At 46.6% G+C, this 23221-nt stretch overlaps 1 protein-coding gene across 1 annotated transcript in view; it reads left to right on the top strand.

Annotated features, from left to right (window-relative positions):
- PAPPA (pappalysin 1) overlaps positions 1-23221 on the top strand; it is a 235286-nt gene that overhangs the window by 42610 nt on the left and 169455 nt on the right. Inside the window, exons 3-4 of the mRNA XM_032307751.1 lie at positions 11099-11244; positions 15425-15718. Of these exons, the coding sequence (XP_032163642.1) occupies positions 11099-11244; positions 15425-15718 (440 nt within the window). The remainder of the gene's footprint in view (positions 1-11098; positions 11245-15424; positions 15719-23221) is intronic.

Below are 23221 nucleotides of genomic sequence, written 5' to 3'. Positions count from 1 at the left end.
TCTCCCTCTCTCTGTGCCTTTCTTTCTTTCTCTTTTCCGTGTTCTCAGTTAGTGGGTGATCTGATGGTATAGGGCAGAGGGCGAGGAGATTAGGGTCTCCACTTCAGGGGTCCAACATTTGTGATGCCAGCCTTTTTCGAGTTCAGACAAACAGCACAGCCCCCAGCCGTGAGCTTGAATCCCAACTCCCAAACTATGTGTGGCCACAGAGGGCAACGGTGGGTGACCAGAGCTCCACACAAGCATGGACAATCTCAGGCTCTTCCAGAGGGTGGTAGAGAGACTTGAGAGGGAGACAGCTCTTTCCCAGGAGGATTCATGGTAGAAAAACATAGTTTGCCCCGTGGCTTGGCAAAACATGAGGAAGGAAGTGACTAGCTATTTCCAGTAACTTTGTAGCCAGCATGGTTCAAGTCACTTCTTTTATTTTAAATTCTTCATCCATAAAATGGGAGGATTTGCATAGGATATTTCTAAGAGCTGTTACTATTCATACATTTTCAGATCAGATGTTGTAACGCAGTTTCCAGGCCTATGGGGACTGCAGCTGGAATACAGGTGCAGGGAGCTTGATCCCGGGAAGGCATGAGCAAGGCTGGGTGTTGACACTGGGGACATCCAGGGACATAAGAGACCATCCCCCTGCCTTCAAAGTATTTGCCAGCCCCTCTGACCAATTGAGTCCGATGTGTTCAGTGTAGCCGTGAAGGAACAATTCTACTCTGACAACTGGAAAGATTCTGACTCCTGACTCTCAGATCTCTGTGACCCCCTCATGGTGGCAACTTGTCTTGGGTAGTCTGTGTGTCTGCCCTTTCATTTTCCCTTAAACCCCGAGAGTGGCATCCTCTTTCCAAAAATCCATTTGAATTTCATTCTACTTCCCATAGCCTGTCAGACGACCTCATCACTCTTAAGCGTTATTTCCGCATGCTTAAACTCCTCCATCGTCATATGACCCTTCGAGAGCTCTCAGTATTTAACCCCGGTCTGGACCCAAATTTGGGGACGTTATTAGACTTGTTCAGGTCGTCCGGAGAGATCTCCACCTACTGTAGTGACCATATAGTTGTGTCTGTACATGATTCTGCTATTTGCCTACAATCAGGCAATTTGTATGAGGCCACAGTTCAGGCAAAAATCTAGAAATTGTCCTACGGACACACATCGGTGACGATGTTGAAATTCTTGCTCAGTCCTTCCCAAACACAATATTAGTCAGTCAGTCGTCACATAAGTTCTATGGTTTACGTGGCTCAGAATTAGAGCCAAACTACACAGCCTGCTGAAGTGTCTCCTGTATCCAGGACGTGGTAGCTGTTGCAACTTAGGAAAAGGGGTGACTTGGCTCTGTTTTGTTGTACTTCAACTGGATGACAAGCCGTAGGGCCGCTGGTGAGCTGTGTATTCTGCCGAATGTGGTCAGTTCTATTATTTATCAATTGTGGTTTCGATCCTCTAAGAAGAAAGGGAGGTGGCGAGAAGAGCTCACTTGTGGGCTCGGGAATGGCACACTTTGTGTTGTGAAAACAGTCGTTTGACGTGGGATGGTCACGTTACTGTTCTGATACTTCTGAACACACCGTCGTATTTTCTTATTTTCCATGCTTATCACGGTGTTCTTCATGCTTCTTGGCTTTCTGAAAAGAAGTTAACTCTGAGAATATGGGGCTATCAAAGCAGAGGTTAGAGAACCCCCAGAAAAGATCTCAGGGAGGTGACTGTTCCTTCCAGAGTGTGTGTGTGTGTGCACGTGTTTGTGTGTGTGTGTGTGTGTGTGTGTGTGTGTACGTGCACGCACGTGTGCACACACATGGGCAGGTGCGGTGCTAGGTGCTGGAGTTCCAGCAATGAATATTTCACAAGAAAGGTGTGATCTTGCACTTGCGGAATCTCCTGCAGGTAGATAAGTAGCTAGCTGGATAAATGCTTTATAGAGAAGTCCAAGGTCTGAGGGACGCAGACGATGGGCACTTGACTCATCAGGGGTCAGAGTCACTTCTAGGCTGAGTCATGCTAACCAACGGAGTAGAGCGGTGCTTGCCAGGAACCAGGTGTTCTGACTCTTTGCCTTCTGCCCCAGCAGTCTCTGAAAGCCATTTTCAAAAAGGCAAAATGAGAAAAATAGGAGCTGAGTAGATCCTAGTGAAAAGGTATTCATTGATCACTGGCATCCTCTCTTCTGACATTATCTTGTTCTTTCCTTGGGAGGACCACTCCACTCCAGGACAACTTATTTTATTATGTGAAGGCCATCTTAAATGGTGTGGGTTTTTTTTTTCGGGGGGTGGGAGGGCTCATCTTCACACCCTCTTTTAGCTGCTACTTCTTTCCCATTTTTTTTAAATGATCCAGAGCTCTGAGAACCTCTCCATTGGCCTACTTACTTCTGAGTCAGCACCTTCTCCTGTATTTGAACTCCCAGGATTGTCCATCCCACTCCTCTCCAGGTCTCATCCTGATCCTATTCCGCAGAATGCTGCAGACCAGTGACTTTCCTGAGAGCTGACCTTGCACGTGACTCAGCAGAGGGCACAACCCCAGCGAGCCAAGTCTCCTGCGGGGCCTAGAGAGTCAGGCAGCAATATGAGGGACTTTGATGTATAGAATCTGAATCTGATAAATGAGAAATGCTCCAGTGGCCCAAATGAGAATCCATCCATACCCATCATTTCACGTCCTCTTCCTCTGCCCCCACCCAGCAAGCACGTATGCGTACCTGTCTTTCTTCGATAGTCTCAGACCCATCTGCTTTTTTGTAAGCCACCACCAGGGCCTTTATTGCCTTGGTCCATCTTCCACATTCCTCCAGAAAGGAAAGAAAGGGTCTGCTCGGAGCCTTCAGGACACTATCCATCCTCTATAACCTGGTATATAAGACCTGTCTGATGTGGCCATTGCTGAGCCCTCCAGACCTGCCCTGTGGAGTTGCTCCCATGTTCCCAGCTTTGCAAGGGCACCAGCCACCTTGCAAGGTTCCAACCTTTCCCTGCTCTTTCAGGCTTCCTGGCTTTCTGGAGCCTCTGCCCTTGACCCTGTCTCCTACACTTGGTCTGACACCCAGCCAAGGTTTTTTCTTCATCTAAAAAGCGCAGCGATGTCTTAGCCACCTTCCTCTGGGTAAGTGTCACTGTTCTTTTCTTCTCTTCCATTCAGCTCCTCCTCTGTGATAACACACATCATAAGAGAAGGTAAGACATTAATGATAGGGATATGGTCTGCGGTAACCAACAGATGAGCAGCCATATCTCACCTCCCACACTCGTAACCAGGTAGAGGGACCTTGGAAAAATGGCGTCACCTCACTGGGTCTGGGTTTCTTCCCCTGTCAACTGGGGGTACTCCTCCTGGACACATAGGGTTTTTTGTAAAGCTTCAAAGAGATCATTTTGAAAAGTACTTCAACGGTGCCAGTGTGTCATGAACTCCCCCAAATGGTGGGCTTTATTCGTATTATCATATTATGTTGCGATCGTCTGGTTATTTGTCTCATTTCCTTCATCAAACTGCTAACCCTTTGAGAGTGAAAATTGTTTCGCTTTCATATTTGTGTGCCCAGTTGCTAGCTTAGGGCATGGTTATAATAGAATCTCTGTAAGGATTGGCGAACAAAAGAGGAGCCGACTGAATGAATGATTTGCAGAGGGGAGAGAAGGAAGGAAAACCAAGGCGAGCAGGGAGGGAGGGAAGAGGAGGGGAGGGATCGAACGAGTGACTTATTCAATAAATGAATGAAAGAATGATCGATTTTTCAATTGCTCTTTCATTGGTGCTGTTACATTTTTCTTAGACTGTGTGTCAGACTTCTGTGCAAGAGCTGTTATTTTGGAAACCAATCATTCAGGATTCTGAGAATTTAATAAACTCTCCAAAGCACTCTATTTTTTTTTTTTTTCCGTGCCTCCTCTTACAAGAGAGGCAGATTTAGACATTTCTGACAGTGAAACTAAGCAAGAGAATAAACTCCAGATCATTAGGACCCTTGGGATAAAGACACAGAATCCAGGGTTCAGAACTGGCCACAGCTTGGGGAATGCTTGTTAATTGCAACAAGGATATGGATGCAATAAACATTCTGAGGTTTATCTTGCTTTAATGACTTGCCTTGAGTGGCTTTGATCTTTATATTTGATAATCACTTTCAAATGGTCTGGTGTGTGCTGAAATTGGAGTAGTGGTTCAGGGACTCAAGACCCTCCTGGGGAATGACAGGCTGCAATCAGAATTTGGAAATGGGCAGTGCTACAGGACTTGCCGTGTGAGTCATAGGAACAGGTCAACCACCTGTGGAGGAGAGAAGCATCCTGGTCCAATGGTGGGAGCAGGGTCCCCTGATGGGAGAGAGACAGCAGGCATTGGGAGCTAAGGGAGCAAAGGCCAGTTTCATGAGCAAGCTAAAAAGAGAATCATGCTTCTTGGGCCCTTTCTGTGAGTTGGGCTCACTTGTTGCTTTCTCACATGTTACCTCCTTAAGTTTTTATATTCTTCTGCCTGGGTTGAATTTTATAATCTGCATTTTACAGGTGAAGACAGGTTCAGAGAGGTTGAGTCCCTTCCCTAAGGTCACAGAGACACTTCTTGGCAGAAGAAATAGGACTTAAACCCTAGACTGTCTCTCTCAAGATGAGGTTTTTGCAAAAAAAAGACAGTGATTACAACAACGAAGTATTTCTTGGTGTGGTAATGTTAGAAGAAAATGGTAAATACAAAAACATGTACCATAAACATTGACGTACTTGTGCCCCACACTTTTATATCATTGAACGAAGAGCAGACTGTAGTCCAGAACAATTCTTTCTGGAACTGTCCCCGAGGATATTTAATTATGAAAGTAAGTAGCAGAGAGTCTTACCATGTAAGACGGTCTTCCATACGAATTACAAGTAGAATACGGTTCTAGGTCACTCTCTTTAAGTGTTATGCTGTCATATGTATGTATGTGTGTATGTATGTATGTATATGTGTATGTATATATATATACACATATACATACACGTGTGTGTGTGTGTGTGTGTGTGTGTGAATACTTTCCCATTTAAAAAAAGACATTCATGTTTCTATGGCACTCTGCTGCCTTTTCCTTTAATCTGAAAGAACCCTCACCAGCCTCTGGCTTGGAGATGGCCCACTTACAGCCAGGTTCAGCTCAAACAAATGTTCCTCAGGTGGAGGGCATCAGCACCTGGTCAGCACCATCGCCATGCCTGCACCTGTCAAGAGCCCAGGGGATGGAACTTGGGCAGGACACTTCTCAAAAATCTCCTTGGCTCTCACTTCAACAGTGGGCATGTCATTTGGCTTTAAGTGGGAGTAGAGACAAACACTGGTCAGTCTTGATCTGCACGTGCTGTGAGACATACCTCTGACCAACCATCTGTAAAACAGGAGAGCCCGTGTATTCTGTTTCTAGAGCTGGAAAAAAACTTGAGCCTTCCATAATCTCACTTAAGGGATCTGTTGTTGCTCTCAGTTTTGAATGTAGTTCCCTTTTGCTTCCCTTTCAATAAAACAGGCCCCGACAGCCCCCTCATTGAGATTATTACAGAGTTGTACCATCTCAGGCCAGTGCATTTAGGAAATATGTTATTGGCACTCAGCAGCGAGTGAGATGCATAAAGAAAATATTCTAATGACAGTTGAGTTGAGAGAGCTTTGATCTCCCTCCAGAGCTGCTCTCATGGCTTTGAAATGCTGTTCTGGCAGAGGGGGAAAGTCTGGGCGCCTTGGCACTCTGGGGCTGGGCCTCCCTGCAACTGACATTCCAGGGGACCCACAACCTTCATGGTAGGACCCAGGGGCATGGGCTGTGGAGGAAGCAAAGAGACTCTGAGACACCTCTCTTGAAAGGCAGCTTGGGGAGGGGGTCTAAGTTAGGAGGGGTTTGACAGTTTAGCCCAACATTTCCCAAAATCTATTAGTTGTGCTGTTATTTGATTTTTGGCAGAGCCAGAGATTAGGGTTGGGAGGAGTGGGGAGGATTATGGTCATGTGTGTTTGGGAACACTCATACCCTATCTGCTCTACTCCCATTTTGCATGTTAAAGGCTCTGATAACGCTTGCAATTAAAAAACCATATGTATTGAACATTGTTTAACAGAGCGTGTCCTAAACCCATTTGAATCCAAAAAAATCTTTTCCTTTAAACATGCATCTGCTTCTTGTGGATTTAGCCCTCTGTAGACTGTGATTTGGAAAACATGGATCTGTGCTCACTTCGGCAGCACGTATACTGGAAAACATGGGTCTAATTCACATAGTCACTAAACAGCTAGGGATTCTGAGCAGCTGACTGGGCAGCAGAGTGTAGGGGGAGAGGCCAGACACTCAGGCAATACAGGCTCTGCACTGGGATGCTCAGCCGAGGAGGGTCCCTCCCAGGCTTGACTCTTGAGCCATATACCTTCACAGGAACTGTGTCCACCTGAATGAAGGGGCGACTTTACTGATTTGTGCAAAAGCGCTGCTACACACAGGCTGGTAAATGGAGGTTTGCTGTCAGGCCTTTCTGTGTCCCTCCTTTAATGCCTTGGGCAAGTCACTTCATTTCCCTGAGCCTGGACTTCTTCATCTTGTTTTGAAGTTACACAGTTTAAGTGGGTCGTACTCCATGACTGCTAACCCGTGGTCCATCTCTGGATCGCTTGCTTGCTCTCTCACTCAAGTTTTAGGGAGCACAGAGATGTGAAGTCTTGGTCCCCACCTACTTGAAGCTCATAGTCTGATGGAGAAGACAGGGGCTCGTGGAGAAGATAACACAAAGCAGGGTGATGAGTAGTAGAGTCAGAAGGGAGAGGCTCTGAGGACAGAGAAGTCGTCAGCTAGAGGCGATGATGATCTTGGCCCTGCTAATAAGTAGCAGTGTAATAACGATCATGTGACAACAATAGCCTATGCTAATCAATGGGTGCCTTCTACCCATCAGGCACTGTGTGAGGCGCTGTCTCTGGGTGGCCTCTAGACCCCCTGAGAGGCAGAGATGCAGGAAGGAAAGTCATGAGGTGGAGGAGAGAGACTGATGGGCATGTGTAAGGGGTGGGCATAATCTGGGGAACCCAGAGGCTCCAGGGATGAGGACACCATCGGAACTTGAGGTGCAGTTTGCTGGAGGGAGAAGAAGGTTGGGTGGTGGGGATGAGTCCCCGAGGACCACCCAGAGGCAGACAGTTTAGGTTTTTTCCCAGTAGGAGAACAAAGGAGGCCGGGACCGGGAGGGGACGGCGTGCGCGGGCTGTACTGAGCTGTCCCATTGAATCCTGCTGGTCTGCTGGTCTTTCTGTCAAGACAGGTAAAGCGACTTGCCCACGGACGTGGTTTCCCCATCCAACTCTGAGTAGTACTGGGACTTAAATTAATAACACACTGAGATTTTGATTTGTATTGATTTTCATAGAGCATGGGTAATGATTTTTTTTTTTTAATAGATTCGACTAATCTGCAGTATACACATGAGGCTAATCTTCCCCAGGGGCAAAACGGAAAGCCGAGGGGCCCTGAGCAAGTCTTTTTCCTTCCGTCTTTACCAGTCTCCTTAGACTCTAATGACCCTTTTCTTTTTGACCTTATGTGCTTTCACCACCATTCGTTGACAGGAGGGATTAAACATTCTCGAGGCAGGGGAAGAGAAGAAAATACCCACATGGAGTCCTGCCCCTGAGGAGACTTTCCCTTGATGCATGCAGGAGACACCCAGCTTGGCTCTGAATTGGTGGGAAGACCTCCGCCCACAGAAGGAAAGTTCTTAGCCACGGAGCTGTTTTCCTTTGGGTGGGTTCCCCCCCCCACCCCCCAAAAAAGGGAGGGAGAGAAGAGAGGCCCAGGGGGCCAAAAACCTGGATGGCTGCCCTGGATTCTTCCTCTTGGGGGAAATGGAGGCTTCTCAAAGTGTGAAAAAAAACCCACATACAAGCAAGGGAGAGGCTCCAACATCCCACATGTCTGCCTTGGGCCAGGATGAGTACCACCCCTTGAAAAGATTGGCTTCTGCAATTACAAGTGAATAAACAACCAATTAAAATGTCTCCCCCGCCCCACCTCACCCCACCTCTTCCTCTCACGAAGCTTTTCTCAGCCTAGAGCAGCAGGGCAGAGAGGTGACTTTGTCTAATAACATCTGTGTCCTCTGCCTGAGAGAATGCTTGATGGAAATGGACAAATCAATTAGAAAAAAATAAATAATGTGGAAAGGGCTGATCCAAGAAAATCTCGGCTTCTCTTTGTTTTCCTTCGCCCCCGCATTGTTTCCCTTTGCACCGTGGCCCTGCGTGAGCCTGGAAATGAGGGAGAAGCTGTGGGAAGAATTGGACACATTGAGATTTGCGCTTGGCTTTGTCACTATTTATGTGATCTCTGAACCCTGTTCCGTCATCTGTGAGATGGCATGAATGATGGGAATAGCTAAACGCGAACTGAGCCTTTCTACATGCCAGGTGTTGTTCTAGGTCCTTTACACTTCCTTTATTACGTCCCCAATCCTCCGGGCAACCCGATGAGATAGATCGTTTTGTGTGTACAGACACCGGGGCCCAGGCAGTGAGGTAAATTGCCCAGGACGACCCACACATCTGGTGGAGGAGCTGGATTCGTACCCAGGACTCTGGCTTGAGAACAAGTCATTCTACCCACTATGTTGCATGACTTCAAATACTGCAGAGATGGGACGAGAGGTGTTTGCTAGCATGGGGACTGGCATACAGCAAGCGCTTCATAAATGTTGATTTTCTCTTTCCTCTTTCCTTCTCTGATCACAGAGTAGACTGGCCAAAACTCCTTGTGCGGCTTCTAGGCTAAGAAGGTGAAGGTCAGGATTTCCAGGGAGAGAAAGCAAGGCAGCAAGATTGCGGGTCAATATCTGAGCATGTGGTCATCCTTGAAACTGTTCAGTTCAACCCAGATATAGCTATGACCTCTCTTGGCCTTGTCTGTATCTCTCACTCAAGTTCACCTTTTTTTTGAATAGCCAGGAAAAAATTATGGCCACATGATCAATTATAGGCTCTTGATGCTGTAGGGCATGAGGAGGGCTCTCTGGGTCTCCTATGTATCTATTCCTGTAGGAGCAGAGGTGTGGTCCTGTGACCCGTAGGAATGCTCTTTGGAGCACCAGGCAGCTGCTGCCAATCCCAGTGAATTAGCAAGGAAGCTGAGGCCTCATACAAAGGAGACTGGGACCCCAATATTTTAGCTTTGTTCTTTCCCAGTATAAATTCAACCCCTTCGATGTCTGCTGAGTGCTGGCTCCGGGAGCAAGCCCTATGCTGAGAACTGGGTAAACAGAAATGAATAAGGCATGTTCCCTGCCCCAGGGAGCCATGGATGGTGGTGGGCATAGACAGGTGTCATGATGATTTGGAACAGTGTGAGGACGTTTACTTACGGGAGGTGGGTGAGTGTAGAGATGGCAATGGAGGTAGATGAGAAATGGGAGTCAGGGAAGCCTTCCTTGGGGAGCTGTACCAGTGTGGGCTTTGGATTTGTTCATCAGAGGACAAAATGCTAAGCAGAGTCCCTAACAGAGGGAACCTCGCAAGTGAAGACACCATGGATGGCGCATCATGGTGGGCTCCCCCAGCCCACAGTGGGAAATTCAGGAGAGGGAGCTGGGAGAAATGGGGCTGGAGAGGGAGGCAGCATATTGGAAGCCATGCTGGGAACCTTGGACTTATGTTTCACATACAGGAGCCCTTCTAAGACCCCAGGAAGGAAAGAGAAGGGAGCTATCACAAGTGTTCTACCAGCCAGGACTGTGTCAACCCCTTACGGACAGATGGACAGATAGCATTATGAAAAAGGAAACCACTTCCAATTCTCTGTGTGACCTAAGCGAGGTTTGAAGCTTAAGTCTCCTTTCCCTCCTCTGGAATATAAGCCTCATAATACGGCCTACCTCAGTTTTGTTGGGAAGATTAAAGGAGATCATCTGCATAAAGTTGGACCACATAGAAGGGCCCATCAAACATAAATATCATTATTCATAGACGTCATCTTACCTGCTACATCAAGCTGCCTACTTGCTTGTTTATATATGTTTTCATGCCTTTATTCATTGATTCATTTCCAACCTTACTCAAGAAATGATCTTCAGCTGCTCACAAGGGTACATGACAGCAGACAGAAAACGGAGGCTGAGACACTCAAGAGAGGGGAGCCAAATGCCTCCGTTATTTAGAAAATGATCCGTTGAGTAATATGCCTGTGACTGATGGAAAGCTTTAGCATTTCAGTGTTGATAGGGGAACCATACTCTGTGGAGGAGGAGTTCTTACTTACTGAGTGCCTAGGATGTGCCCAGCCTCTCACCAACATGCGTTCATTCTATCTGTTAAGGAGCTGCTGATGATAATGGGGAGTCGGTTCACTTTTCTGATCTGTCCGTCTAAAGTGGCAGCCACTCCAAATACAACATCCCACTCTAAGGGATTTTAGGTTCATTTTACAGGCAAATAAATAGAGGCTTACAGAATACTGAATCACCTGGGTGTGGGGACAGCATGATGCCCAGTGACAAGAGCGTAGGTTTCCAGGTAGACAGAATTGGCCTTGAAACCCTGTTCTACAACTTTGGGCAACCTGTTTAATCACATGTGGGCCACAGGTTCCTTATCTTGAAAACAGGAATAATGCGTCTCTGCAGGGTTGGTACAGAGACACAGGGCAGGCCCCTAGTGCAGCTCTGTATTTGCCTCCCATAGTGAATGAGTGAAATAGAGAAGGAGCCAGGACTAGAATACATGTTGTCTTTTCCATGGTCGGCGTTCTTGATTTGCACCGTCATTATGTAGCCTCATCACTAGGCAAGATAGCAGAGTCCTTAAGGGCAAAGATGTTGACTTTAAGTAAATGTAGGTTGTGAACTGTTATAAGCCGAGGAATCTTGTTATGTCTCTTCAACTTACAAGGACTTGATTTTCTTAGCTGTAAAATGGGATCATCTCCACTTACCTTATATACTGTTGGGGGAAGTCATTGAGGTGATGTGTATAAAGTGTTTAGCAAAGTGCATGGCACACAGTAGCTCTTAATCACTTGGGGGTATAGCTGTTATTTGAATAGTACCTTTTCTGGATGGTGATGACAGCCAAGGTTCTTTTTCTGTTACAGAGCATACTTGGATGTTAATGAACTGAAGAACATTCTTAGACTGGATGGATCAACACACCTTAATATCTTCTTTGCAAACTCCTCGGAGGAGGAATTGGCAGGAGTAGCAACTTGGCCATGGGACAAGGAGGCCCTAATGCACTTAGGTGAGAATTAGAAACTTCTTCAGGAGGAATTTGGATTAGCACAGGATTAACTTTAGTGATGATGGTAATGGTGGTGATGATCATGACCTTGACAATGGTGATGGTGAACGATCTCTTCATTGCTTTTTTGAGTATAGAACCCCTTAGCATTTCTTATCTCATCTCAACCACCAGGCATTTCTCTGAAGAAAAGAACATGGTATCATTAACCATGTTTTGCCAGTGGGGAAACTGAGATCCACAGAAGGAACAGGGCTTATCCAAGGTCACACACAAGTCCGTGGCTGGGCCCCATTTGGAGTTCAAGTCTCCAGCTGTGTCCCTTGATAGCTTTCTTCTTTTACCCCTTGCCTCTTAGTGCATGCTGTTGTCTTCCCAGCCTTTCAACCACAGGGAGCTGACACAGCCTGTCAGAGCTTGGCTTGAGGGATACCGAAGAGACAGAGAGAGGGAGTGAGCTTGCTGAGAACTCCTTGTTCCTCCGTGGTCCACCAACACCACCAGGAACTCTTCTTACATCCAAAGTATTCGTATCCATAAACCAGACATATGTTTATAGGAACCCATCACCAAGAGTCAGAAAAGACAATGGTTTCTGAACCAGACCCTGAAGTAAACAGCGTAGCTCTTTAATTTTCATTTTTCCGTGCTCTCTTCCAGCACATGTCTGTATATGTATGTGTGTTTTGGTAAGTTGTGCATATTTGAAATCACAGCATAGATAAAAATTTTACATTTTGTTGGGGGTTTTTTTGTTTGTTTTTTTTTGGGGGGGGTGTTTTTGTTTTTGTTTTTGTTTACTTCATATTATGCTACCTACGTTAGGAAGACTGGTAACAGTCTTCTTAATCACTTCCCATCCAACTCTTTCACTTAATATCACAAGAAAAAAAGCATCCTTCTGAGTTATTTCCATCTCTCTATAGGTGATGTTTTTGATTTCCAGACAATATTCCATTGAGTGAGGGCACTACAATGTATTCAACCTTTTTTCCTTTGACAGAATGTTCTCAGTGTTTATACCCGTGGAGAGCAATGCCTTGCTTGTCGAGCATCTTCATCTGAGGAGGTTTGGGCTCAGGAGAGACAGTTCTCAGTGTTTCCTGAGGCCCCCTGCTCCCCCAGTGGTCCAGCCCAGGTCCAGTCACCGTTTCAAATGGTGGTATTTTGGAAAGGACTCTGCGGCTTCACAGGACGGAGACCTCAAACTCTAAGAGTTCGTTCCCGCGAGACTGCTCTCCTTTTCTACTTGGTTTTAAGAGAAGGAGACCAAAAATATGGTGTGTGCGTGTGTGCACGCATGAGTGAACATGTACAGGTGTGTGGTTGTGGTGTAAACAGAGCTGGAGAGAAAGAGGAATCTTTAGTAGTTCCCAACTGGGGGAATTTTATCCCCTAGGAGACATCTGGCCATGTCTGGAGATGGTTCTGGCTGTTACAAATGGGGGAATGCCACTGGCATCTAGTGGGTAGAGGACAGTGATGCTGCTCAGTCTACGTGTCTAGCAAGAATTATCCAGTCCAAAATGTCAGTTATACTGAGGTAGAGAAACCCTGAGATAGTTGATGGATGCATAAACAGACAGACAGAGGTTGGGCAGAAAAGAGCATGCAACTTAGACACACTTGAACGTAGACAATTTGTTTCTGTCGCGTGCCTGGTATGACGTATGTGAGTCCTGCTGGCCCAGAGCGATACCTATGTTTGTTCTCAGCTGTGATTCTGCTTGGCCATATGGCCTTAGGCAAGTCTCCTTCCCCCTGTTTGCTCAGATTTTAAATGAACAGGTTAGACTAGATGGTCTCCAAAGAAGGTTCTCCGCACTGAAATGCTGTCCTGTTGGAAAAGCAACAGAAAGGCACTTGATGAGACCCTTAGAAGGAGTCTAACGTTAGAGAAAAATACTCCTGATGATTCCGTGAATTTCCGAGGCTGGCTCAGGGCCAGGAATACAGAAGGCCATAAATCCGCAGCATGTTATAGTGTTTCAGAATGATGTCAGGCCCCAGCTATTTCACCTTTTAAGAGAAGCAGTGAAACAAGACTCGGGCTCTGTGCTGTGGCTCCGTGCAGAGGGGTGAGTCGGGAGGGGATGAGGTAAAACGAACCAAGCTGGCCCGGACATTAAGTCTACAATCCCATCATTATCCCTGGAAATACCTGTGGGGGTCCCGCACCTTCCCATCCCCCTACCCGGCACCTCCATGTTGAAGCCTCCTGGAGAAACAGAATCACTGGCGCTGTCGTAGCTGTTTATTTTAGAGCTCACCAGAGACGCAGAGTCACTGTTCCAAGATCACACAGCCGGGGTCAAGCGGAGTGAGGGTTGCATCTGATGTCAGGCTCACTGTCCCGGGCCCGCAGCCCCCAGCCTGCCATCTCCCCATCCCGAGACATGTTGGCCAGAAGCGATTTCTCCCCACTAACCCCAATCAAACCTAACTTATTAGAACCATACATATATTTTTACCGTCTTTTCCTGCCGTGATGCCATGATCTCTAGAAAAAGCCTTGGGTGGGAAGGGGATTATGTTTCATATTATGACTGACAGAAAATAATTGAGAGAGATTTCCTGTCTCAATTTCTCTTCCTCCCTGCCTCTCTGCCTGCCCCTTCTCACACACGTGCGTGTGCGCACACACACGCCCACACCCTCTCTCATACATCTTTATCTCTGTGCTAGAAGGCTCTGAGCAGTTCAGAATTAATAGACTCCGTGAGCCTCATGACTGAGCAAGCTCACCTCCCAGCAGTTCAACCCAAGATAAAACTCCCCTCCACGCCCGCCAGTTCAAATCAACAAGGCCCTGCCTTATCACTATTCTTTAGAAGACCCTGCTCAGCACTTAAAATCACAACTTGCAGAGTGTTCGGACCTGAATGTTAACCTTCTCTTAAACACATTTGGATTTTTAAGTATAACTGTCTCCCCACCAGCCTATATCGTTTCTCCAGTGCCTCAAATGAACGTGAAAAATGCCATCCAGTGATTCTGCGGAAATCTGTTCCATCCATCTCCCTAGGCTAAGCCATACACAGTCACTGAAGACCTGTGGGGTAGACCATGGCTTCTGCAACTTAGAATGTACAGAAGAGCCATCTGGGACCCTTGTTAGAGCACAGATGCTGATTCTGTAGGTCTGTAGGGCCCGGGAGTGCATTTTTAATCTTTTCCAGGTGATGGTCATGCTGCTTATTCTCAGGACCTCTTCAACTCCTGAGCAGTTAGATACCCTCTGACCCACTTGGAGTCATGAATAAGGCACCTGCTAACTGTGAAGCTAGGCAAGGCTGCTTACGTGTGCTCAGGTGGACCTCAGAAAATGGCTTTCATTGGGTTAACGTTCAGCAAAGATTCAACATACTTGTAATGAGATGCCACCTTCCAGGCCCTGCGATTGGCACTCGTAGTAGAAGTCATTAAGAGGCCTGGCTCCGGAAACTAAGAACCTTGGGTTCAAATCCCAGCTTGACACTTTCCGAACTCCCAGTCATGAGCCTGTCACTTTACCTGTCTGGGATTCAGTGTCTCTGCTCTTGGGTTGTGAGTTGAGGAAGTGTGATTATACACAGGAAGCACCAAGCACGGGGCCCGAGGACACATGCTAAGCACCCACAAGACGTTGGATGTGATGACACCGTCATCATGAGGAGCTCAACAGGATGATGGCCTCCATGAGAGCTAAATGAAGAAGTGGGATTCAGGGATGGCAGTCAGCTCACTCAGCGTCCTAGTGTTGGGGAGGTCAGAGTGAGGACTGGCACCAAGGTATCTGATCACGAGGGCTTTGGTTGGACTAGACAGTGTGGAGTGTTCGTAAACCAGGGTGTGCCTTACTATTGAAGGACAAGGTGGCAGCAAAAATGTCTCCCAGCCCAGAAATCATGCCTGTTTGTAATGTAGTTTGAGATCAGCTCAGTCAGGTTGCCTTGGTTCTTTAGACAGTATGGTTTTCATCTGAAAAAGGAAGGGATTGCCCAGAATGACTCTTGAGACTCCTTCCTACCCAGTCAGTGCTGCGTATCACAAGTCCTAACAGTTCTCAGAGCAGTGGAGCCCCAGGGTGGAGAAGACTGTGGTTACCTGGGGCAGCACCCCATTTGCCTGTGATTGGGGGATTTCTGCAGCAGGAAGCAGAGTGTCCCCACTTGCTTACGGCTCTGGTTTTCCCCTGCAGGTGGCATTGTCTTGAATCCGTCTTTCTACGGCATTCCTGGGCACACCCACACCATGATCCATGAGATCGGGCACAGCCTGGGCCTCTACCACATCTTTCGAGGCATCTCAGAGATCCAGTCTTGTAGTGATCCCTGCATGGAGACGGAACCCTCCTTTGAGACAGGAGACCTCTGCAGCGATACCAATCCAGCCCCAAAACACAAGTTCTGCGGTGATCCGGGACCAGGGAATGACACCTGTGGCTTCCATAGCTTCTTCAACACCCCTTACAACAACTTCATGAGCTACGCAGGTAGGGTTCCCCCGCCTGGCAGGGTGAACACGGCTGGGTGTCCCACACGGGCTCCGGTCCTGGCTCAGAGGAGCCTTGGGAAGGCTGCTTTCTTTTTCTAAGACTTCTTCATCCCAATTGTCTCTCATCCCTGATAATCACGATGTGACAGTCCTTGTGTAAGATATCAGGGCTTCATGGGAGCTTTGTATCTGACATCTCCTCAGAAAGACACACTTGAAGGGGCTGGCTGGGGCCCAAGGTCAGGAGACCTACATAGAAGTTCTAGATCTACCACTGGGTTACCCAGTGCCTTTGGGTCAGTTAAACCCTGTCTCTGGGTCTCCCTTCACTCAAGAAAATGGAGTCTTTGGATCCGAGGAATCTTAGAGAAGTTTCCTCTAATTTTGCAGTTGTATTTTTCTAAGCTGGTGGTTACTGCAACTTTTTCTTTATCTTTTCTTTTTTTATTTTTAACTGCACCTTTTTCTTAAATATAAGCTATTATACTCTCCTTTACTCTTTTATTATTAAAAAAATAGAATGCTTTTGGTTTTGCAAATATGAAATTATGTGAGAGGGGTGCATTCTTTTCCTAACTGCATATATCCTGTCAAAGCCCTTTTTTATACCATCGGTAATAACTTTAAGGACTCGTGCTTTGGGTTCAAGGATGTCGTGTACTTCTTTTAGAATATATCATCAAGTCCACTTCTAACTTAGAGCATATTTGGAAAGTTAAAACATGGCATCCTTTTCTAAGGCAGTCTCAGCCCTCACCACTGGCCTTTCAGACCAAGAACCCCAGTGTAGGACCCAATCCACAAACTGCACATTAGCCCAACATCGAATTCTATTATAATATTCTCTGTAGGAGTCTCTTGCCCCTATAAAAGTAAGCGAGTTCTGTGAAAGCAGAGACTGTCTCTAATGAATCACTATATTCCTAGTGCCTAGCTCCTAGCACAGAGCTTAGTAAGTTTATTTGTTGAGAAGAAGGGAAGGGATGGAGGCAGGAGGGAAGAAAATAAATTCTCATAAAGATATAAAAAGGTGATTCTTATCAATAGTAGTATTTCTCCTTGTATAAAAGTTTATGGTTCCTAAAGGACATTAATACACACTATCTCATTCAACTCACAACAGATCTGTAGGGTAGAAAGTGTCCCCATTTTACAGATGGCAGTACCGTGACTCACTAAAGTCATTTGCCCCAGATCACACATCTGACTCCAAGCACTTTTTTTCTTCTACTCCTGTGTGGGGCTCTGTGTCTCCATCTCTGCTTGAACTCGGAAAGCCCTCTTCCCACAGTTTTCCATTTCTTCTTTGACTTTGACCTCAGACCACAGTTTTTTAATTAACATATATTATTTGTTTCAGGGGTACATGTCTGTGAATTGTCAAACTTACACATTTCACAGCACTCACCATAGCACATATCCTCCCCAAAGTCCATCACCCAGATACCCTATGCCGACCCCCCTACCCTCCAACAACCCTCAAGTTGTTTCGTGAGATAAGAGTCTCTTATGGTTTGTTTTCCTCCCAATCCCATCTTGTTTCATTTCCACCCCCCACGACCCCCTGCCCTGCCTCTCAAATTCCTTATATCAGAGAGATGATATAATAATTGTCTTTCTCTGATTGACTTATTTCACTCAGCATAATACCCCCTAGTTCCATCCATGTCATTGCAAATAGCAAGGCAAGATTTCTTTTCTTTTGATGGCTGCATAGTATTCCAGTGTGTGTGTGTGTGTGTGTGTGTGTGTGTGTGTGTGTGTGTGTATAAAACATGTCTTCTTTATCCATTTATCTGTTGATGGACATCTAGGTTCTTTCCATAGTTTGGCTATTGTGGACATTGCCACTATAAACATTCAGGTGCACATGCCCCTTCAGATCACTACATTTGTATCTTTAGGGTAAATACCCAGTAGTATGATTGCTGGGTCATAGGGTAGCTCTATTCTCAACTTTTTGAGGAACCTCCATGCTGTTTTCCAGAGTGGCTGCACCAGCTTGCATTCCCACCAACAGTGTAGGGGGTTCCCCTTTCTCCACATCCTCGCCAGCATCTGTCATTTACTGACTTGTTCATTTTAGCCATCTCAGATCACTTTTTTTTTTTTAAGATTTTATTTATTTATTTGACAGAGAGAAATCACAAGTAGTTGGAGAGGCAGACAGAGAGAGAGAGAGAGAGAGGGAAGCAGGCTCCCTGCCGAGCAGAGAGCCCGATGCGGGACTCGATCCCAGGACCCTGAGATCATGACCTGAGCCGAAGGCAGCGGCTTAACCCACTGAGCCACCCAGGCGCCCTCAGATCACTTTTGAAAAGAGGATTTTACCGCTGAAACCGAGTGAATCTGATAATCCCCAGTAGGTCTTCCTGCTTTCCCACGTAGGCTGATGACCTCTGGGGGCTTCTACAGTTTAAGGTTCCTACTGTTCAAACCTGAGGTCTTCGAAAGGGTCAACAGCCCAACCTTGGCACCAGAAAGGGGTCATCAGGTTTAGGTCTTTTAAAAAGACCACAGTGCTGGGTATTTCCTCAAAAGCAGATTTCCCACTGGATTCCCATTTCCAGCCAAGCCGACATCCCACATCCGGTGCCCTGTCCCCTCACACAGCCCTGCTTACGTTCCATTTCTGTAGCACCTTTCCTTGGCCAGCTCAATGCACATGGAAAATAAACAATAACATGAATTTGGAAGGTTGCCGGACGCTTAGGAGCCTCGGAGCTGCCACTGGCTACCAGACCCCCATAAACTAAATCTTTTTTTTTTGTTCCCTTTTGTACAGATCTAAAGGGTGATTGATTTACTGTTGTTTTTTTAAAGGAACCCCTCAGCTCAGTGACCCATTAACAGCAGAACTAATTCACTGAGCTACGATAACAAACTTACACCCGCAAAAGCATATTCAAGGCGACCACGAGCTTTGAAATGTTTGTTTTCCTTAGGATCTCTGATAGATGAGGTGACAAAAGCAGCTGGATGAAATTCAAAATGCAGAAGAGGATGGGGTTCTCAGGACTGGGAAGAGCTATGCACAGGGGCTGTGCGGTCAAGGCCAGAGGGTAGAGACCCTGCTGGGTCAGCTGCTCGGAGTTCCTTCCGTCCTTCCTTCCTGGGTGCTTCTTTCTCGGGCCTGGCCACTCACGGAGTGAAGAGTCTAGAGCAGTGCCATCCAGTAGAACTTTGTGCAAAGATGGGCATGTCCCGTGTCCATGGTGCCCAGTGTGATCACCAGTGGTCTGGTGTGGCCTGTGAGTGCTTCGAGTATGGCCAGTAAGACTGAGGAGTTGAATTGTTCATCATTAGTAACTTTAATTAGTTCAAACTGAAATAACCCCACCTGGTCGGCGCTGCCATGGCGGTCAGCACAGGTCCACATTTTTTATCAATTGCCTGGGATACAGCACACACTGCAGGGAACACTTCATAGGATTCTCTTGTAGAATCCTCAAAATGACCCTCTGAGGTAAGGACTATTCTTACTGAACCCATTTTACAGATGCAGAAAGTGCGGTTTCATGTAGCTTAGGCCACTTGTCTAGGGTCACACAAGAAAAAGGTAAGCCTTTTTCACTGCAGAGCCTGTGCTATTGATCGGTGAACAATCTGGCTCTCTCCCTCTCTCTCTGATGCTAAGGCAGGTGGGGAGGGCCCCCAGTGCTCAGCTCCAGCAAACACTGGACAGGTGACGGCGTTCAACCCCACGTGCATAGGGTCACCTTGAGCCACTGGATAAGCCCCGGGCAGATGAAAAGCAGAAGCCCAGACTCTCCTTCCTGAAGATGATAGGCCACCCTCCAGTCAGGGCTTCCTCAAGAGTACGAAAACCAGGCCTTGTCCGGGCCGCAGGAGCAAGTGTCTGGTTACCATTGTTCTGCACGTTGGGGTCTTTCCAAATACACATCTGCTTCGACCGTGCAATCCCAGCTCTTAGGAATGTATCCGAGGGAAGGAAATCCGTGCACTTGTTTCAGGACTCAGACCTAAGGGTGTTCTTAGCAATGTTCATTGTTGAAATATCAAGGAGGTATTTACTCTCTGCCAGGGATGAAGAAAAAACGCTTATATGTGTGAAAAATTAGAAACTGCTTGCAAGTCCAATGAGCATGGATTGTTGAAATAAATCACAAGGCACCCATAGGATAGAATGTTGTGTGGCCACTAACGATAATGCAGAAGATGAAAGAGAGGAATAAACAGAAGCTGAGGGGCACAGGGGCACAGAGCACGAAGTTTGGGAGTGCGGCACCGAATGTGAATCCTCCATGCATTAGCCTTTGACGGTAGGTGAGATGCCTCTCCAGGCCTCCCTGGTTTCCTGCATCCCGTGGAGAGTCTTCCCACCGACCTTGTGTGATAGCAGGTGTACTCACGCAGATAAAGGACTTAGAACTGTCCTTGGTACCATAACTAGTGCTCCGTAAGTGATAATTCCTAGGAGTATTTGTTAACTCTTTAATGTGAAAATGGTCACAGAGCCTTGTATGGTGTAAGACCTGGCATATATACGTGTGTGTATATGTATATATATAAATGTATGTATATATATGGTGTAAATGTATTTCTGATAATGAGAATTATAAATATTCACATGCAAAATACATATATACACATAGACTACATGCTAAATACTCATTGTATTATCTCTAGGGAATGAGTTTAGGTGGTATTTATTTCTCTGTAACATTTTTGGACATATCTGCATGTTTTACAGTGAATAATCATTTATTGCTATTACTATTAGTATCACTATCATTATTTAATAAAAACCAAAAAGGCAGGAGCTCTTACAAAGGGCAGCTCCGTCATCCCTACACTAGAAACAGGTTTGCTTGTTAAATGCCCTTATTAGCTTGAGGAGGTGGTTACATCATTGTTCCCTGTGTTTCCGTGGGTGAAAACGAGGCTGGCCGGGGAGACAGCATCATGCTCCCAGTTCCACAGTACACGGCAGCACTGGCCCTGGCCTGACCCCCTGGCCTGACCCTCTGTGCTCTGTGGTCATCATGCTCCAGAGGGGAATGTGTTCTAGAGAACCAAATTCAGTTAGCAAACTCAGGGCAGGGCCCCAAAAGCATGGGGCTGGTGCAGGCTTCCCCAGTGATGAGATCCCCAAAGTCCTCCCTGCTGAGGGCTAGGATGAGAACCGCAGAACAAGAAGGGCTGGTTGGTCCTAGAGCTCAGATGTCAGGAGGGGAAACATGTGGAGGCAGGAAGCCAAGAGGGGCTGACTCTAGACATGAGCTAATTGAGACAGAGCATTTGTGATAAATGGAAACCCTTTTGCCCCTCCCCCCAAGACTCTGAGAGCAGCTGAGTCTTTAAGCGACGCACCGTGGGACAGACGTTCACAGACTTCTGTGCTCAAGTTTAGATACATTTCTGTTCCCATACCAAGTTTTGTCACCTATCTGTTTTTCATACTCCTTTTTATTGACAAATGTAGAAATGGCTAATTTTTAAGTCACTAAAGGAGAAATGCACTTATTGGGGAAAAGAAAGAAACAAACAAACCAGAGTGGATGAAGGGGGAAATGCTGATTTCCTCCTCCATTCGTCTTGATAAATGCTCTGTGTGCTCCAGCTCACCGAGTCCCCACAGCAGCTCCATGGAGTGGGGTTGATTAAATGTTCCCAATTGTACCTGCGGGACCTGAGTTTGAGTTACTTCCTTCTTTTGGAAATGACTGATTAGTATTCTCTTCGGTGCTGTGCCTTAACGTACATGGCCATTCCCCTCCTAATAGAGGATGTGTTATTTCAGATATTTTTTAAAAAGATTTTATTTATTTATTTGACAGGCAAAGATCACAAGCAGGCAGAGAGGCAGACAGAGAGAGAGGGAGGAAGCAGACACCCCACTGAGCAGAGAGCCCGATGCGGGGCTCGATCCCAGGACCCTGGGATCATGACCTGAGCCAAAGGCAGAGGCTTAACCCACTGAGCCACCCAAGCGCCCCTATTTCTGATATTTTTACCATTATAAATGATACTCCAAAAAAATATCCTCATACCTCTATTTTCCCCATATTTGTTCATGAATATCTGTCTATTGAATTCCTGAGTGTGCTATTGCTAGATCAAAGAGAATGAATATTTTACATTTCGGTTATTTTTTTTTTCCTGCTTCTGTTTCTCTCTCTCTCTCTCTCTCTCTCTCTCACACACACACACACACACACACACACACACACACACACTCACACACGCAGGCACTGTCCCGGTCCTGAGGCAGTGAGTCTTGACTGAGCATTACGTTTCCTTGTGCACTACTGCCCTTAACCTTCAGCTGAGTTCTGAGGGGAACATTCTCCGTGTCCTCATCATCTCCATCTACAGTGGGAAGACAGAGGCCCTGAGGGCATGAATTCACTTGCCCACTCGACTCTGCAGCCCTCACATGTTGGTCTAACTCTTTAGCCATACTTATTAGCCATTGTCTCTTCCCCTGCCTCTGGCCTATTCAATGGCTTTCCCAGGGGTGATTTTTGCACTAAGAATGCAAAATTCCTAGGAACAAAGAAGAATTTACCCGATGGGCTGGCCCTTCTTAGTTTGGACTCTATTCTCCAGGCAGCGGAGAGCCATAGAAAGTTTGTTATCCAAGGAGTTAGATGACTGCATGTGAACTTGAGAGAGATGTATGTGACTAAGAGGACTTGTTAAGGGAAGTGGGCTCTTCCGCTTTGTCCAGACCTATGAAAGATGTGCCTGGGTGCTGGACAAGGGACCAGCCTACAAAAATTACTAAGGGGATCAGAAGGAGTGTCTGTGTATAACCTTCTTTCACTCCTGTCCCTTCCCCAGACTGGATTCTCAAGGTCCCATCCAGCTACCCAGCACCTGCTCAAACTTATTTTCTGTTTGTTTGATAAGGCGAAGTGAGTTTATGCTGCAGGATTCCCAGGGGCGGGTTTATTTTAAGATCTGGTGAGCCCCGTGCTCCTCCGTCTGGGGCCCAGCTGCGGAAACCCCAACCGGGCAGACACCTCTGGGAAGTGATATTTTTGGAAACCTATCCAAAACAGTGCCTTGTTCTGCCTCCAGGGCAGCGGAATGAAGCGGTTGGAGGGGTAGACAGGAGGCAGCCTCCTTCCTTGCGAGGTGAGTCTCAGACAGTCTTCAGTCCACATGGTAGAAAAGAGAGTAGGGTTGAAGGTCATTCGATCTAAAGACATTTAAGAGATTGTATTCCAGCCCACTCAGACTTGGGCTCACATTCTATTTATAAAGCACCTGCAGGATCCTTTTTCCATGCATGGTCTCACTTAGGCACAGAAAGAAGTTCTCACGTTGATTAGAAATATGCTCTTGGAGTCCAGTCTTGGCGCCTTTCAGAGCTCACGTGTATCCCTGGCATTGTGATCACAGAAAAGTTGCTTGGCCCCTCTCAGTCTTCCTTCCCTTCTCTGCAAAATGGAGCAAACGGTCGTATTTCCTCCCCAAGCAGGGGGAATGTTAAATAGGTCCAAAGCACAGAGCACCACGCCTGGCAGATACT

This window comes from Mustela erminea, chromosome 12, assembly GCF_009829155.1.
Source record: "Mustela erminea isolate mMusErm1 chromosome 12, mMusErm1.Pri, whole genome shotgun sequence".
Lineage (NCBI taxonomy): Eukaryota > Metazoa > Chordata > Mammalia > Carnivora > Mustelidae > Mustela > Mustela erminea.
The sequence above is the reverse complement of the archived record's forward strand: the minus strand, read 5'-3'. Positions and strand labels throughout refer to the sequence as shown.